General features: G+C 42.6%; 1 protein-coding gene across 2 annotated transcripts in view; it reads right to left on the minus strand.

Annotated features, from left to right (window-relative positions):
• Positions 1-18542, minus strand: part of Etfa (electron transfer flavoprotein subunit alpha) — a 62544-nt gene extending 44002 nt beyond the window's left edge. The window contains exons 1-5 of one of the 2 annotated variants that reach the window (XM_055621863.1): positions 13162-13323; positions 12618-12715; positions 5747-5893; positions 1856-1937; positions 1680-1762 (exon numbers count right to left, since the gene is read on the minus strand). In XM_055621863.1, coding sequence (XP_055477838.1) covers positions 1680-1762; positions 1856-1937; positions 5747-5893; positions 12618-12692 — 387 coding nt within the window. In that variant the 5' untranslated portion in view covers positions 12693-12715; positions 13162-13323. Of the gene's footprint in view, positions 1-1679; positions 1763-1855; positions 1938-5746; positions 5894-12617; positions 12716-13161; positions 13324-18376 lie in introns of those variants that run through there. The other variant, XM_055621864.1, reaches the window with a different exon arrangement.
• Positions 18543-19611: the final 1069 nt, after the last annotated feature.

Below are 19611 nucleotides of genomic sequence, written 5' to 3' on the forward strand. Positions count from 1 at the left end.
AGGAAGGAAGGAAGGAAGGAAGGAAGGAAGGAAGGAAGGAAGGAAGGGGAGGGATGGAAGAAGGGAGCTTAGTAGTACTGGGAGGAGACAGAGGGAGAGGGCTACAGCTGGGATACAAAGTGAATAAATTGTAATAAATAAAGAAAAAAGAGAAAGCATTTGATTTGGGAGTCATGGTTCCAGGGGGTTAGAGTCCATGACTACTACAGCTGGTAGCATGATCGCAGCTGGTCAGCATGGTGCTGGAGCAGGAGCTGAGAGCTCACATCGTCATCTACAAGCACAAGGCAGAGAACAGTAACTGGCATGGTGTGGGCTTTCTGAAACCTCAAAGTGCTCCTGCAGTGACACACCTCCTTCATCAAAGCCAACCTCCTAATCCTTATAGGGATCATTCTTATTCAAACTATCACAAGTGTCTGTAACTCTAGTCCCAGGGATCTGATAGCTTCTTTTGTCCTTTGAGGGCATTATGCCCACAAGAAATTCAGACATACACATAGGCAAGACACCCATACACATTTTGTTTTTTAATGAAACAAAACAGAATAAAAGAAAAGGGAACTGAGAGTTAAATTCCTGGGATCCCACGCATGCTGAGCAAACACCACCTCTGAGGTATACCCCTGTCCCCTCTGTCCTTCCCTCCTGCTAACTTTTTTTTTTAATGTTTACTTGATATAGATCACTACTCATCTGTGATGGTTATTTAACTGTCAACTTGACACAATGTAGAACCACTTGGGGCCCGTCAGTGGGCATGCCTGGAAAGGACTTTTCTCTGTTACAGTAATTGCTGTGGGAAGAGGAAGCCCACTGTGAGCAAGACCCATTCCCTGGGTTGGTTCTTGAACTACGTAGTGTAAAGAAGGTTTGAGCACAAGTAATCATTCATCCATTCATCTCTATCTGCGCTTGACTGTGGACATAATATGATCTGTTGTCTCAACTCCCTGACACTGTGACTCCCTGTCATGATAGATGTACCTTGAAATTTTAAATTGAATAGACCTTTTCTCCCTTAGAGTTGCTTTTGTCAGGGTATTTTATCAGTGCGTGCGCATGATCAGACTACAGCCCTCTTTAAGGATGTCCTAACCACATCAGTCTTTCCCAAATCCCCTACAGTATACAGACCTAGATTCTCTATTATGTCCATCAGCCATCCAAGTAAATCATCTTTTAGGATGAGTAACTAAACTGGGAGGTGATGGCACACACCTTTAATCCCAGCACTTGGGGATTAAAGCAGAGGCAGCTGAGGCAGGTGTTTGAGGGCAGCCTGGTCTATTGAGTGAGTTTCAGGCCAGCCAGGACTACACAGAGAAGCCCTGTCTCAAAAAAACAAAAAGGTAACTAAACAATGTACACACATATAGAGAATTCAATTTAACAATAGTTTAACAATAATTTTATCTGGTCCAAATTAGAAAACCTGGAAGTGGCAGGTCAATAAATTATAATAAAATCCTGAAAGAATACTTATCTCTGTGACAAAATCTGAAAATCTGAAAATGACATTTAAACAGCAAATTTGATAAAATCTTGAGAGAATAAATCTTAGCAGTATCCCCTTACTATGACTAAATCAGGGCTGGCTAGCTCAACAAAGACTTTCGCATTCCTGGCTCAGGAAAGCCCATCCTGTTCGAGGAGTGAGGTCCGACTCCACTTCTCACCTTTCCAAACGCAGATGCCCCAGCACAGATGTGTGTGTAACTGAACTGCTTCTGAGTTTCCAAAATCAATGGCGTCAGCTCCTCTGAGAACGAAACACATTTGGTAAAGGCATCTCATGCTATTTTCATAATCATATATTCCAGCAGAGCAGGTACTACATTTCCCAATACCTCACCTGGAAGGAGGCCTTTGTACACATCATGCTGAGCCACCAAAACCTTTGCTACGCCAGCTACTTTACAGAGGTCCTGTGCCACCTGTGACAGAGAGAAAAGGGTCTAAGCATCCACTAAGAGAAACACTGAAGCACTGGTAAATGCTGACCAAGCATAAAGTCTTAATGGCCAAGTATAAACATTATTTTTGTTTGTTCTGAGATGGTGAATGCCCCCCAACAGGCTCACAGTCCCTAGTTGATGAACTATGTGAAAGGATTAGGGGGTGTGTCCTTGTTGAGAAGGGGTGTCAGGGTGGATTTGAGGTTTCAAAAGCCCACACCTGACCCAGTTCCTCTCCCTCCCCTTCCCTCCCCTTCCCCGATCAATCACTAAATAAGAAAATGCTCTACAGACTTTCTTATGGAGGCATTTTCTCAATTGAGGCTCCCTTCTCTCTGATGACAACTGTCAAGTTGACATAAAAGTAGCTAGCACAGCCAACAAGAATAATTTTTTAAAAAATAATAAAAATACTGCTTTTTTATTTTGATCTTGTTTTGCATTCTTTTTCCCCAAAAGGGCCTTGCTACCAGCCCTGGCTGGCCTGGTATTCACTATGTAGCCCGGGCTGGCTTGATCTTGCAGCAATCTTCAACCCTCGGTCTCCAGAACAATAGAATTACAAACACGTGTCACCATAGTAGGTTTTTTTAAAATTATTCTTTTTTTTAAATAAACATTTAATTTTTTTTTAAATTATGTATATGGGGAGGGCATATATGTGCACAAGAGTTAAGGTGTAAGATGCCCTAGAACTGAAACTATAGACAGATGTAAGCTGTCAACATGGGTGTTGGACATCAAACCTGGGTCCTTAGCAAGAGCAGTCTCTATGCTTAAACACTGAGCTATCTCTCCAGCCTTTTCTTAAAAATTCTTTATCAAAGAAAATTGCAAATCAACTGATTTTACTATGAACTGACTCACCTAATTAGTCCCACTAAAATATTCTGAATTAAAAAAACAAAACAAAAAAAAAAAATGGGCAAGAAAGATGGCTTAGCAGCACTTACTGCTCTCAAAGGTGACCTGGGTTCAGTTCTCAGCATCTCCATGGCAGCTCACAAAACTATCTGTAACTAACTCCGGCTCCAAGCGTTCTAATAGCCTGTTCTGGCCTCCAGGGCACTGCATGCCTGATTGCTATACAAACATGCTGACAAAACTCATATGCATAAAACAAAAATAAAACATTTTAGTACTAATTGATGAACCAAAATCAGCATAGTCTTTTCCTTAAACTAAGCTGTAAACTATGCTTTTTCCTTGATGCTAACTTAAGTACATTATTTTCGACAGAGAAAAATGACAACTGGATGTGGTCCCCAGCATTTGAGAGGATGAGGTAGTAGGATCACAAGCTAGGCCAGCTTGGGATAGAATGACATCCATCTCACAAATCCAAAAAGAAACAGAAAAAGAAGGGAGAAGAGGAGGAAGAAGGGACAGCTCTGATGAGATCTTCATCTATAGTAACAAAGCCAATGAAACTTTGGACTCAGGACCTGTTAGAAATGAGGACAGAACTTTTCTAATGTCAGCAGATTTGACAATAATTTTCTGAGAGTATGACTAACTAACTCCAAGAAATAGAAATATTTCCCATTTTCAACATGGAGTTCCTGACTACACACAGACTTATGTACAACAAAGCAAAGTGTTTTCTTATTTAACTTCTCATTTTTCCTGTTTGGAATCAAAGGATTCTGAGAAAGCTTTTGACTACTCTGATTTTCTGTACACAGAAAGCAATTAGCATTCTCTCTTTAAAGTAACTTTACTATGAGTGGTTTCTGCTTATCAGTCTCTTCTGCCATTCTGTCTTCCATTTGTTAACTCACTGACGAGTGGACACAGCAGGCTGAGCCTTCGACCCTCTCCCACAGACTAAAAGGCTCCACGGTATCCTCTGAAAGGAGGCGCGGGGCATACTCTGCCGGCTGGGAGATAGGCGGCACACCCACACTGTCTTACAGAGATGCACCAGTGTTAGCCTCTCCAGTTTAAAGAAAATTCCTATTAAGAAACCAACTTAACTCGTCAGGCATGGTGATGCATGCCTTTGATCCCAGCATTTGGGAGGCAGACTCTGAGTTCAAGGCTAGCCTGATCCAGAGTTCCAGGACATCGAGGGCCAGGGCTCTATACACAAAGAAATCCTGTCTCAAAAAAAAAAAAAACAAAAACAAAAAAACAAAAAAACAAAAAACAAAAAAAAAACCCTCTTCTGCTTTCTTTTGCTTTCACTTATTCCTCTCTCTCTCCTCTCATGCTCTGTCTCTCCGTTTCTACCTGTCTCTTTCTCTCTCAACCCTCAAGGCTTACTCAGGTCCTAACTCCTCTCTCCCTCCCTGCTCTCAAATAAACCTCTTTGTATCAGAAAAAAAGAAAGAGGAAAAAAAAAAATAACCCACTTAATTCCAAAGTTGCTACACAGCAGCTTGGATATAAAGTAAAACAGAATTTCTCATTGAAAAATTTTTTTAACTGTCAAAACTTCCAGTATTAAATAGAATAATCACCCTCAGTTTATGATTAACAGCTAAAGAAAACAATAGAAAATTAAAATCTGCTACACTATCAGACATCTTTCTTAAAAATAAGAACATGACATACACAAGACTGCAACTGATTGAATATCAAGTATGTTAAAGTAATTAGTTAAAATCACAGCAAACTAAATAAATCTAATATCTGCTTATATTTGAAAACTGAGCAAACAAACAAAACAATTAACCCTATCACCAGACATTGTGGTAAACAGCAACTGTATAAGATTCAATAATCCAATAATCAGCTGGGTGGTGGTGGTACACACCTGTAATCCCAGCACCTCGGAGGCAGAGGCAAATGGATCTCTGAGTAAGGCCAGTCTGGTCTACAGAGTGAGTTCCAGGACAGCCAAGGTTACACAGAGAAACCCTGTCTCAAAAAACCAAGCAAAACAAACAGGCAAAAACAAAACAAAAAAACAAAACAAACACAAAAAAAAAAAACTAAGTAAAAAAGATTCAGTAATCATCAAGAGAAAAGAGATAAAAGAAATCCACATAACCCCAAACCTGCTGAATATAGTCTTTTAAATACCAAGTTCATACAAGGAATTAGAAGTGACACAAGCATTCTGAACTTGCATTACCACCTACTCTACATCAATAATTTAGTAAAATACATGACCTGCTAAAAAAGAAACATTTTCTCTCTACACTCACTCCTGCATGAGGGCCAAGCTCCCAGTCATGCTTAGTAACTCCCGACAAGTCGGAGGGGAACTGGGAGCTAAAGCTCTGTGGTCTTAAAAAGCTCTTATCTACTCAGCAGCCTAAGGTACAGATCCTGCAAACCACATTACAGAATAAACTTTCCCAAGAGTTAGCTTCCAACGCTGTCACTTAACAACCACAACAAAACCAACCTTTACTACCAGTTGTAATTCGGGAAGAATTTAAATTCTTCTACCAATTACATATTAGCACCTCTGATACTTTGCCCAGATTGCCCACTTTCTTGAATTAGAAGCAATTAACAAGTATATTCATCAGATCAAAAGGGATCAGCTATTAACCTCTAAGGGGACTCAGATATTGTATTCTACTTGGTACCTGGTGGCACAGGATGGTGCCAGCAGAACTAAATCAAGCATTCCAAATCATTTTGAAATATAAAATGCTTCATGAAAAAACCTTCTGGTTCTTCATTCATACACAGTAAAGGTTATGCCACTGGCCATTTAATGAGGATTAGAGCCCAGTCTGGGTTAGGGTCCTCAGCATAATTCTCTGTTGCCATCTTTCACAGTCTCTTGATGGAGATTATATTTGCTATGGCTGACCTTAAAAATCTCTCACCTTGTCACATTTGGTTCCAGCTACTAAGCAGGACACTTCCCCTCCAAGACGTCCAGCTGCAGTGATGGTATTTAGAGTAATGGGTGCTAGAGAGTCATTTGCATGCTCAGCTATTACCAAGGTACTCTGAAATCGGAGCAATGAAGCCTAAAAGAAAAAGAGAGCAATGTTAGTATAGTCTTTCAAGGTAACTCTTATTTAGCCTTTCAAGGTAACTTTTACCAAGGCACATGGGCTTTAAAGAAAACACTTTGGAATGCAATGCTCAGTTATTTAAGGGTATTAATAAAATACTTCCTTGATGACATAAATTAAGCTGTATCTACATTTAAAATATCAATACCTAACAGAACCCAAAATGCAAGTTTGTTTCTGTGGTAGCTAGTCTTATGTCATAAGATCCAGCTGTAAAAAAAAAAAAAAAAAAAATTCCAGATGTAAGGCATTTTCTTAATTAGCAATTGATGGAGGAGGGACCATTGTGAGTGGATCCATCTCTGGGCTGGTGGGCCTAGATTCAATAACAAAGCAGATGAAGCAAGCCAATAAGCAACACACTCCATGGCCTCTGTATCAGGTCCTGCCTCCAGGTTCCTACCCTGTTTAAGTTCCTGCCCTGACTTCCTTCCATGGAAGTAGAAGCCAAATAAATCCTTTCCTCCCCAACTTTCTATTTGGTCATGGTGTTTCACTGCAGCAATAGAACCCCTAAGACTTACTTTTTCTTTCTTTCTTTCTTTCTTTCTTTCTTTCTTTCTTTCTTTCTTTCTTTCTTTCTTTCTTTCTTTCTTTTTTTCTTTTCCCTTCCTTCCTTCCTTCCTTCCTTCCTTCCTTCCTTCCCTTTTTTTCCTTCTTTCCTCTCATCCTTCCTTCCTTTTTAGATTTTTCTAGACAGGGTTTCTCTGTGTAGCCCTGGCTATCCTGGAACTCTCTCCAGGATAGACCAGGTTGACCAGGCTAGCCTCTAACTCAGTGATCCTCCTGCATCTGCCTTCTGAGTGCTGCAATTAAAAGCATGGGCCACCACCACCTGGCTCAAAATGCAAATTTCTTAACATTAGAAAAATACTTGTATCAAAACAATTTCCCCACTATGTCCAATAAATAACTGCTCAATTTAAAATCCTTAAATACAATATATTAACTGTCAAGCCAGGAATTGGACAAATTCTATCACCAAGTACATTCAGTTATATACCAGACTTCTAATAAGAGTATTAAGACATGAGTATATTCAGAAATAATGGGTTTAAAATCAGTTACTGAAGTTGATTCCCATTGATGGGGGGGGAGGCAGAATCATTCAATATAAAAGTAACTAAAAATAGAAACCTGTTTTTAAAAGATGACATGAAAGGTTGGAGATGGCTCACTTGGCAAAGGCACTTACCCTATGCCTCGGGTCCTGAGTTCCACCCCAGGTTCACATGGTGGAAAGGCGGCACTGATCCTACAAGTTGTCTTCTGACCTCCCTGTGTCTACTGTGGCATATACATGCACCTTCCACCAAAAGATGTAATTTTCAAAAGTTTTAAAGATACTAACCAGCAATTTTTGCTGGGGTTTCAACTGTTTGAATATGCTTTTGAATTAAAAGGGGGGGGTTTAATACTAACCTAGCCCTACCTAGCAAAGACTATCAAACTACCACCAAGATACAGTTCATGGCCACCCACCATGGTCCCTTGGTTCAAACACCAAGGAAGAAAAAGAAAAGTGAACAAGAATAGTCCCCATGCTCAAAGATTTCATGGAAAATAAGACTTGTCCTTTTCTGTTTGATGGACTTCAGCAAGGGCCTGGAGCTGGCTTTTGGATGGAGAACGAGGGAGGCAGTTCAATTCTCTCAAGGACAGCTAGAGCACTTTAGGGAGATGCCCATGTGCTAAGCTGAGGTGTGGAAATGTGTTTAGCTTTTAGAATGAGATCACCAGTGGCAGTGGAAACTCGGGGGTTCCAAAGTCTGTGGTGATACAAAAGTGTTACAGCTCTTGGTTAAGCGGCTGTGCTGAGCATTGGTCAGCTTGCAGCTGAGACCCAGGTCTGGCGAGTCCCAGCCCAAAGGGCTGGAGGGCGGACCCGGTGAGACTCAACCTGGTGGGGAATAAATGAGGAATCTCAGGTGGCCATAGTGAAAGGCTGATAGAATCATGCAGCCAGTCTGAAATCAGGGATTTATAAACCTTGGGCGGTGGGAGGGATTACAAGGGTGAATGTGTTTGATTTGCTGGGGTCAGGAGATCAGGAAAACTTGATTTACATGTAATGGTACAATGCCTCATTTTCCATGCATTAGCATGGGCCTATCACAAGAAGGAAAATAAGAGTACTTCATTATCCTAGGAATGAGGGGGAAATCTCCAAGTACAGTTGAAGGTCACTGCTTAAGACTAAGATCTTAAATGCAGGATGGACATTTCTAGGAATTCCTAGATGTTTGCTGGAGTGGGTTTTCTTATCAGGTAAGGGTCTGGCCTGTAATCTGCTTCTCAGGTACTAGAATTACTGCAAGTACCAGCAAGCTTTGAAGAATAAGATGTTACAGCCAACTCACATATCTATTCATATAAACTACTTTACAACTAAATTTCTTCAGAAAGGAATTCATCTTAAAGTCAGGAATGTTTACACACATCTTAAGATGAGAGATAAAAAAAAAATTAGAGATGAATCAGCAGGGAAAGGCCTAGCTACCTGACTTCAAACCCTGGAACCCATGTAACACTAAAAGAGGGAACCAACTCTACAGCTGTCCTCTGACCCCAACAAACCTCTCCTGGGGCGGGGGCAGTGAGGTGGTGCTTGCTGCAGCATGAGCTTGGCATCCTAAGTTCAATCCTTAGAACCCACATAAAGGTGGAAAGAGAGGACTGACTCCAATCATCCTCTGACCACCATGTGGATGCCATAGCAGACATGCACCGCCTTCTCACATACCACACACATATGCACGCATACACACTTTCTAATATTTAGAAACACTGCAAAATTTCTAAGTATTAGAAAGCATCCTTTTTACTACTGTAATGTATAAATTGACCTCTAAAGAGTCATTTCAGGCCCAAGTCAGCCATTCTCCAGCACTGTTCACTGAGCCTCAGAGAATAACTGAAAAATAGCTAGTTCCATTCTAGAGCGAAAGGTAAGGAAACTAACACAGTAGGTTAGTACACAGTTTAAATATGTTTCCACCTAACACTGTACCTTCCTTGTCTGGGTTTGGTAGGAAGTTTATTGAGGAAGATTCTAGAGAACAACTCCCTGAAGTCAAGGAGTGGGACTATGCAATAGGTTACACTGAACTGCACTATTGTGCAGAGGCAGCAGAATGCAGGGGAGCTCCAACAACGACCTAAGCCCTGAGATCTGGAAATGAAAGCAAGGGGCTGTAGTCTCCTTTTTAGACTATGTCCAGGTATTCTAGGACTTTCCCCTAAGTCCCAAGACCTCTTCTGTGTGTTCTACATTACTTTACAAGGAATCCACATTTTATTACTTATTTATTTACTTATTGATTTATTTGAAAGTTTCTCTGGCTATTCTGCATGTACGTCACTATGAAGACCAAGCTAGCCTTGAACTTACAAGACGTTTGCCTGACTCTGCCTCCCAAGTGCTGAGATTAAAAGGAGTATGCCACCATGCCCAACTCCACATGATTTTTAAACAGCCTTCCCCCCCCCTTTTTTTTTCCATAATATTGATTACTTGGGAATTTCAAATTATGAACCCCAAGCCCTCTCAATTCCCAGTCCTCCTAGGTCTGGCCCCCACCCTTGGGACTGCTCACCAAAAGAAAAAAAAAAAAAGAAAGAAAAGAAAAAGGACCAATTTATGTGCCCATATACTCACTGGTATATGGTCAAACTCCCAGTGGCCCACCCCTTAAAGAAAACTGAGTTTGAGCTGGGCATGGTGGCACATGCCTTTAATCCCAGCATTCAGGAAGCAGAGGCAGGAAGATTTCTGTGAGTTCAAGGCCAGCCTGGTCTTCAAGGCAAGTCTGAGACAGCCAAAGCTACACAGAGAAACCCTGTCTCCAAAACAAAACAGAACACCAAACCATCAACAATAACAACAAAGAACAAAAGCAAAAATAACAAAACACAGTTCTTCCCTACCTGTACCCCTACCAGAAGCCATCAATTCTCCAGAGCTAGACTTCAGTACCCTTATCAGTTTTTCAGAGTTCTCTTTGATGACTTTCTGTAGAGGCTGTTACTTTAGGGGGGGAGAAGTTTGCCACAGAAGCTGTCTATGTCCCTCTTTCTCAACTGAGTCTGCAGTCATCAATACCATGGCAAAAGTGCCTTCCTTGACTTTTACAGACTATGGGAGCATGGATCATGCGCTCCTACATGGCTTCTGGGAACAGCGCAACCACTGACATCCCTGGTGTCAGCAGATGTCACTGACCTCAGCATGGTCTCCTGTGGCAGTATAGACCAGGGACATCAACGTGGCCCTCTGCCACTACACGGGCCAATGGATACCATCACAGCCCATGGCAGCAGTACAGGCCAACGACATCAACATGGCCTCAGGTGGCAGCATAGCCATGGCCTCATTGGCATGGTGGTGCATACCTTTAATCCCAGTACTCAACAGGCAGAGAGAGGCAAACAGGCCTGGCCTATAGAGTGAGTTCCAGGACAACCAGGGCTGTTACACAGAGAAAAGCTATCTCAGAAAAAACATGCACACAAACCTCCAGCTTCAACATAACCTGAGGCAGCAGATTACAGATACCAAAGTGACCTCCAGGGACAGCACTGACCAAAGGTCTTTTGAAGAGGTCCAATCCAGAAAACGAACCATTCTGCATCCTGGTCAGCCTGTTGCTGCTCAGAACCAGGGCTTTCATGCAACTGGGCAGCATGTTCAGTGGCCAAGTTGGAGTGCAAGCTCCAGGCTATTGCACATCACTCTGTCAGCCTTCGTCATTGTGTGTCCTCTAGTCTTCCTATCCCCTGCAGCCTTCTCTAGTTCTGCCTCTCTACCACTCACTCATCACTCTATGCCTCTATCTTTCCCACCTCTCCATCAAATATTCATTCATCATAGTGGCACTGCCAACAGCAGTATGTCACATGGTATCATTCATTCATTCATTCATTTTGTCCAGACAGCTCTGCATGCAAATATTCACTGCAAGGAGTTGTTGGTCTGGTTCAAGGATTCTGGTTACCGAAGCACCATAAATATTGGACCATTGCTTAGACTCTTGAATTTTCTGCTGTTGCCCAAAGTCAGGGTGATGCTGCAGCTAGATAGGGCTTTAGGGGCAGGTTCTGTGCAGGTCCTGGCTGCTGCACACCTCTCTGCCATCAACGTCTGCAACCCAAGGCTTGCCAGGCTCGTCCTTTGTTTGTAGCCTGTGGGCAGCATTGCTGCTCTATGCCTTCTATCTCCAGCAGGGCAAGCAGCACAGGCCCCGACTGGCTGGTGGGCCTAGGGCCAGCCTCATGCAGCAATGACCTGTTTCACTGCTCAATGTCCAGGAAGCTGCACATCTCCCCAGGCTGGAATCCCCACTGCTCATCAGGAACGACCTTCATGCGTGTAACCTGCTAGCTAAGACATGGCAGTAAAAGATATAGATTCGTCATTCTCCGTGCCCACCTCTTTTGCTATCTTTCCTTCAGATTTCATGAGTCCACATTTTAAAGGCATCTTCTCATAAGTTCCCCCCCACATAACACTAGTTATTGCTGGCCCTGCAGACTCCTTTTCTGCTGCTATATCACCCACAGGGCCTCCATGGATCCCTCAGACCAAGACAAATCTCAGCAGCCACTGTCATTTTTCTCCTTCCCCTTAAATAGTTTTAAATATTCAAATTGATATGATGGATATTTGTTTCTACTTCATCATCAGAAACACCATACTAAAAATAAAAACATGTTAACACACATCACATGAACAAAATCAAAGCAATGGTAAGGTGATTGATTTAAAACAAAACTTTAAAAAACGAACATTTTTTAGATATTTCCGTGTATGAATGTTTTATCTGCATGTGTCTATGTGCACCTCCTAGAAACCACAGAGCTCAGAGGAATCCATCACATCTCCAGAATTAGAGTTATGGATGATTGTGAGCCCACCATGTGGGTGGCTGGGAGTCCAGCGCTCTCACCCAACTGAGGCATCTCTGTGGCCCGTTTAAAAAAAAAAAAAAAGCATTTATTTTCTGTGTGTACGTATACCTCAGTGAGCATGTGGATGTCACAGTATAACCTAAGGGGATTAGTTTTCTTCACCACGTAGGTCCCAGGGACCCATCAAATTACAGCTGTCAGGCTTGAAGGCAAGCAGCTCTACTCACTGAGCCATCTCAATGGTCTACTTTCTTGTTTTTGTTTTTTGAGACAGGGTTTCTCTGTGTAGCTTTGGCTGTCCTGGACTCACTTAATAGACAAAGCTGGCCTTGAACTCACAGAGATCCACCTGCCTCTGCCTCCTCGAGGGCTGGGATTACAGGCATGTGCCACCATTTTTAGTCTAAGAAAAAATCTTAGCTGGGTGGTAGTGCCCTGAAATCTCAGCTCCTAATAAGTCTAATATAGGAAGATCACATGTTCAAGGGCAGCCTGGGCTACAAAGTAACACCCTGTCTCAAAATAAAACATAAAAGAGGGTGAGTATAAAGTTCTATGGTAGAACACTTGCCTAACATCCTCAGTATCACAAGTAATGTACTAAAACATTAGAGAAAACCATCATTTTTATTATGGTGTAGTAAGAAGCGTAGCAAACCTCAGTTTGTTAAGACTATGAAATACCCTTTTAGACTTTCTCTGGCCCCCAAAGGATTTTATGCTCCCCATTTAAACATCTATTTATTCTTCCTACCCTGATGCCACTTACTGTGCCTGGCCTGTATCTTCTCCAGGCTACATGCACCAAACAGGCAAGGACTCGGCCCCATCTTCTTTCCCCCATGAATTCAGTATCTGCTTCTGTGCCTGGCACATAAGAGGCACTCAATGAATGTTGAGAGACTAAATGAAAAGGTTTTCCAAAGTATTTGGAACCTAAAGAGCAACAATTCCTGGATCATCTGAGAGTTAATCACTGTATTAACTCTTCTCAGTGATGTGACCCAGTAAGAAGCAACTTCATGAAAGAAGGACTTGCTCTGACTCTGACTTAAGAAGGCAGAGCTCACTGTGGCAGGGAAAGATGGCAGAATTCACAGGACTGGGAGCATGCTGCTACGATTTGTTCCTGGGGCAGAAGAGAGAAATGAAAGCTGGTATTTGCAGGCTTAGATTTTTATTTAATGTTTTTAAATACCTTTACCTCCCTTCCAACCCTCCCCTCTACACCTTAGGTGGAAATTAGTAGGGCCAGGGGTTATAGAGCTCTTTATTTCCTGCTGATAAAGGTTGGTGGATTCTTTGGGAATTACCAAACTCAGTCGTCAGGATACCAGCAGTCTAGCAAAGCAGCAGCAGCAACCCGAATCAGCAAGGAACCATTCAGTAGAAGCAGCTAGACTCTGCCCAAATGGCATGAGCCCACCAAAGCGGCAAAACTCCGCCAAAGCATGAGCAGTTTACTCTGGAGCTTTTCTCTCTGTGAAGACCAGTGAAGAATGGAACCCTTGTAAAGTGTAGTAATGCAAAAGCATAGATAGAGATGCAGAAAGCATTGTTTCACATCTGTGGGCTTTCATTTAACCCCTCTCAGAAGCCCACATGAGGATGTTTTGCAGCTCACAAAACCATGCCCCTTGTGCTAGGTAGCTTTCAGCTGACAAACATCACATGACCTCTCACGGGGGCTATTTTCCGAGGGAACAGTTTTCCACAGGTTAAAAACATTCCCACATCCCACACTTGGGACCAAAACAAAAATCACATTCATTCACATGACACAACTGAGTTTCCAAGAAACCAAAACCTTCCACTTCAGGTGCTCAAGTGGCTTTCTCCTTTTTCCCTGTTTTTTCCACTTAGAACCTCGGCTCAAAGGACGCTGTGCTTTCAAGGCAGGTGCTCCCGCTTCAGCTAAACAACTCTGTGAACACATTAAGAGACAGACACAAAGATATGCCTGATCAATGCCTCACATGTTTTGTTTTTAAAAAGGGTCTCAGTATATAACCCCATGGCCTGGAATTCAATATGTAGACAAGGCTGACCCCAACTCAGGAGATCTGTATGCCTCTGCCTCCTAAGTGCTGGAATTAAAGACTTGTGTTACCACTCTGGGCTCCCTAATCCATTCAAACTAACAATCCAATTGGCCATCACAAGCATCAAAACACATATAAGGATACCTAGGTAGTTAGTACATAACTTGCTAAGTCACTGACATAGATAACCCACCATGCTTCTTGGGAATTTATCTAGATACCAACTACATTTGGTTCCAAACAGTAAAATGTGTTTTTTTTCTTCTTCAGGTCAGCCTGTATAATGATTGGTCTTCTCAAGCAGCATACTTCTTGAGTGCAGTGTTCAAACAGGTCATCACTGTCCCTATGCCCTCTGAGAGCCAAGCTTATTACACCCACAGATCTCCCTGCTATGTCTCTTCTTTCTCTTCTTTACTCACAGCAAGCTGGCTTCCATCTCTACCACAGCACAAACACTCTTGATTAGTTAGTCCAAAGAACACATCTTGGTCCTTCTGTTATTCAAATTCAACACTGCTAACTCTGCTTTTGCTTTTCAGTTCTCATTACTGCAACTGCATGATCTATTACCCCTAAAACCTACTCATAAAGTAGTAAGAAGCATGCTAACCTATTTCTCCCCTAATCACCTTTAAGAAAGCAAGTGGAATAGGACATAGGGTACAGATATGGAGGGGTAGGGGAACGGACAACGATTTAAAATTTGATTACCTTTTGCTTCTTAACTAAAAAGCAAACAGAAAACAACAGAAATGAGCTATAAAATCTTGCCAAATACTACTTAAAGGGATTAAATAATAATTAAAGTCTCCTATCCCTATTTTAATATAATTTTCTCATAATAAAACATATATTACATTTATGTACTTAAACTACTTTAACCTCTTTAGTAATAAAACATGGCAGCTTTTAACCATGACTAGAAATGTCATATGACATTGATTATAATATTAAAAACAGCTGATTTACTTCGTTTTAAAAACAGACAAGACTCTTAGTAGACACACTGGCAGGTAGCATAATTTTAATGAAATCATTTATGCAATAAATTTTGTTTCAGAATCACACCAAAATTGGCTCTCTTCTTTCAAACAAAATTTAAATTTGCATGTGAATCATAGAGTTCAATATCATTCATCAATGCTGGGCAATGGGCTCTGAAAAATGTCCTGTCCTTAATAGTTCACAGCTTCTCAATCATGACAGTCTTCCTGTCTGCCAGTGAGCAAAGGAAGAACACTTAAATGACCTTAAAGTGTTGCTTCACTTACTACATAAATTTTTTTTTATTTGCTCTTACTAATCTACAAAAATGTTTTAAACAAATTAACAAATAACAGTTCATACAATAACTCATCAAGAACACCAACTAACCGCAAATCCTTGACTATTTTCCTGAGTGGACTATATAGCTCTATAACTTGGCACAAAACTACCTTCACTGATAGGTGTCCTAACATATCTAATAGGCAGAGACAGGAGGATTACCATGGGTGTCAGGCCAGCCAAGTCGGGACAAGATCTTATTGCAAACAGACAAACAAAATCACCTTATTTTGGATGACTTTGAGGATCTTCTCCAAAAGGACATTGCTTAGTGACACCAATCAGCCGAAACCAAAATGGCTTATATAGGAAATATGTTATTAGTAAAAACACGTATTTGGGTTTTTTCAAAGAAATCATAGCTACAGAGGTTTTGTTCCTGTTTGATTTTTTAATTTAGAGCAGAAGCTGGAGAGAGCACTCAGTGGATAAAGCGCTTGCCCAGGAAGTTTGAGGAACAGGGTGTGAATCCCCAGAACCCATGGGGGGTAAAAAAAAAAAAAAAGGCAAAGATTTGAGATAAATAAACTATTTTGGCTGTATAGTATCCTAAATTTATATAATTTATATAGCCAGATTAAATTGGTTCCCACTTTATAAATATGGGAAGAACTTGAGTAACAAAATAAGGGTAGTAAGAATGATCTTTTAAACATGGATCCCTGGATCTATAAATATATAAATAGGCAAGAAGGGAAATTTTTTCCTTAGCATAGAATGCTAAGTAATAAACAAAGGAATCGTGGATTAGAAAAATCATGGTATTATTTCTCAATTAAAAATCAAGTGCTAAAACTAGTAGGTAAAAATCTGTGAGAGGGATGGAGAGATGGCTCAGCAGCCATCTCTGGTTAAGAGCACTGGCTGCTGTTCCAGAGGTCCTGAGTTCAATTCCCAGCAGCCATATGGTGGCTCATAACCATCTATAATGAGATTTGGTGTCATCTTCTGGCGTACATGCAGGCAGAAAATTGCATACATGATAAATAAAATCTCTTTTAAAAATCTGTGAGAAGGGAGCTGGAGAGATGGCTCAGAGGTTAAGAACACTGGCTGTTCTTCCTAAAGGTACTGAGTTCAATTCCCAGAAATCACATGCAGGCTGAATGTTATATAAATAAATAAATAAAGTTTATAAAACCTTAAAAAAAAAATCTGTGAGAAACAGAGGCTTCACATAGCCCCCACTCTATCTTCTATCTATCTATCTAATTAGTTTAAAATTACACAGAAGGATATTTACTTAACACTGGGAAAACAGGGCAAACATCTTCTTACCTAAGTAACTAAAGTTAAGATCTTCACTAATGGACAAACTAGTGTCCTGTGCCTCCTAATACAATGTTCTGAGAGCATAAATCACACCTGACATACCTGGGTAACAGTCTACAAAACAGAAGTCCTGTGCTCCATAAAATTCCAATGTTGTAAAAACCAAGTTGAAAGGCTGAGGAGCTTTTCTAAAAAAGACTAAATCGGCCTGAAAACCAGAGGAACTGGGGTACCTTAGAGGGGGTGCTTCAAATCCTTGGAGATTCACTTGCCTGTTTTTGTTGTACTATGAATCTAACAGAAGGCATGGCTCTACTACAGAGCCAGTTCCATAGCCTCATCCTTGTAAAATACCTAGGGAACCATTTAGAATTAAAGAGTATGTCTAGGACGAATAGTTTAGAAAAACAATGTGTATGTACACTGAGAGGTAAGAGGAATGTGTCAACTGTTAACACCTGGTGAAATTTGAGGAAGGGTTCTGGGAAATGTTTGGGGTTTTTTGTTTTAGTTTTGTACTATTCTGGCCACTTTTCTGTACACTCGAAACTATTTTAAAATTTAAAAAGCTAAATATATGTTTTGTGTGTCTATTTGAGTGTATTCCAAACATTTGTTTGGTGCTTGCAATTCAAATCTTAAAAATACTAATGACTTCAGAGACAGTACCGTACTGTTTGACCTCTAATTTTAAAATAGGCCAAGGTCAGAACTCTTGGCAAATCACAACAAAAGTTTGGCAATGTTGCCTATGTATGAATACTGGCTATGTGAATTTTCCTATTAGCTCTACAAAATTACCAAATCCTAAATTCTCCTTACCACAGTTATGCCAGGCATAAAACTTATCCACAAAATTGCCTTCCAAGTACTGCATAGCTCTTCAAGTCAGTTTCTAGTGCTTGAAATTTTCCCAAAAACATGGTTTTCAGTTGCTTATTGGCTCTCTTAAAGGAAGGGGGTTAAAAAAAAAAATCTCGTGGGAGAAAGACTAGGAACGAGGTGTTTTAATTTTTTACAAGGAGCGGCAAATTTTATGGAGCAAAGCAGTAACACCCCCCCCCCCCAACACACGCACAAAGTGTTCAAACTTCCAAGAAGCTTGTGTGTCCCAGAGAGAAAAATCCCAGTAGTGATTGGGGGAAAAGACACTAAAATAATAAATAGGAGAAAAGTTGCAAGACATCAGGATAATTTATAGCACAGGGCTGATGATACTGTTTCTCTAGCAATCTAAATGTAAATGAGAAAAACCTACAAACTCCTTAAATTATTGACTTGGAACTGGTCAGCCTCCAACTGCTGTTCCCTTATGGCACTCACAAAAATGTTTTGTTTTGTTTTTCTCCTTTCTGTAAGTCCTCGGGAAACAGACGAGTGGTAAACTTCTGTCACCACAGAAAAGCCATCGAAACCTTCGCACTGCCAACAGTCCCCTGACTACTGAACCATCCGTCTGAAGGTCAAGACTGGACCCCAGGCTGCTGGCCCCAGCCCCTCTGCTCAGCCCTGGCAGCGGCGCGGGAGAGGCCGTCTACGCCGCCCCCTCCGCCCTGCCCGGGCCAGTGGGCGTTCAGGGCAGCCGCGGGGCGCCCGCGTTCCCAGCTACTCCCGGGAGGCTCCGCGGCGGCACTGGGGACGCAGATCCCTCCGGGCGCCAGACCCTAGAAGACCCTCGGCGGCCCGCGAGGACCGGGGCCGTGGGAACCCCGGGCTGGGGACGACCCGGAAGCGGTCAAGGGCGGGGGCTCCTGAACTTTGACCCGGGTCTCCGACGCCGCACCGCCGCTCTGCGGGGGTGGAAGGAGCCCGTGACCTTCGCCTGACAGGGTCCGCAGGCTGCGGCTCGCACGGCACCTGCTCCGCCCTTCCTGCCGGGACTCACCGCCCGCCGGAGCCGCCCAGGAGCCGCTGCTCGAAACATTGTCTCTCTCTGCTCTAGTCAGCCCAGCGGTACCCTCGGCCTCAGCGACCCGGAGCGCGCGGGAGCCGCCGCCGCCAGACACGCAAACGCTCGCGAGACGCGAGGACGCCGGCGGACGCCCTGGGCCGAGACTGCGGGCTCGCGCCTCCCGCCGGGCCATTGGACGGCCGGGCAGCCAATGAGGAGAGCGGAAAGTTAGAGGCGGGGCTTGGGAGTAGGGCAAAGGTAAAGGTGTGCGCTGGGAGGCTGGCGGTGGAGTGTTCCTAGGAGAACATACCAAAAAGAAAAGAAAGGAAACGTGGGCGCCACAGGGAGAGGGAAAGAGGATGGTAAGACCCCAGTGCAAACCCTCAGGTTGGTGTGCTGCACACGGCGCACACCGGAGGGCAGAATGGGATGGAGGCGAGCCACACCGGCAGGCTAGGGCCAGGTCTGAGGTACGCCCAGATCCCCCCGCTCCTCCCCATCCTTGAGCAGCTCCATTTCCACCTCCTGGTGCCAGTGTTTGTGGCACCATCTCTCGCTTTTTGGATGGGCCAGTCTAGCCGCCTTCTGGACTGCTCTGCATGTCCTATGCAAGCCCTACCGCTCTGGAGTGAATTTCACTTTTAAGCGCTGGCTCACAGTAGTATTTCTTCGCTAAGATTTTCCCTGGTGCCATGCCATGAATCTTTGTCTTCTTCACTCGCCTAGTTTTGTGAACCACGTGAGAACCCATCTTATACAAGACCACTCTTCATTTATTTATTTTTTGAGACAGCGTTTCTCTGTGTAGCCTAGGCTGTCCTGGACTCGCTTTATAGACCAGGCTGGCCGCAAACTGCGCCTGGCTACAAGACCATTCTTGTGGAGGACTGAGACTGTGTCCACCTAAGCTGTCTGTGGGAGGACATCTAGACCATTTATCATTACTTTCTCCTAATGGAACCCCATATTGGGTTCAAATCTAAATCCTACTGAAAGAAGAGAGAAGAGTACTTTGAGTAAAATCCAAGAGGGTGTTTTTCTTTAAGGTTCTACATTTTATTACTGGACAAACCCAAACCCCAATTTAGACAGGACTAAGTCTCCAGGTTAAACATGTAAAATTTCATCTAGTAGGATTGATCGATGACCATGATTCAGTATAAATCTTCAGTCTTGTCATTGTGTGAATCCTTACAGACCTAGCTTGACCTAGCTTTGTTCTCCTCCAG

This window comes from Psammomys obesus, unplaced genomic scaffold (assembly GCF_907164565.1).
Source record: "Psammomys obesus unplaced genomic scaffold, mPsaObe1.curated_primary_1811, whole genome shotgun sequence".
In the NCBI taxonomy this organism is placed as follows: Eukaryota; Metazoa; Chordata; class Mammalia; order Rodentia; family Muridae; genus Psammomys; species Psammomys obesus.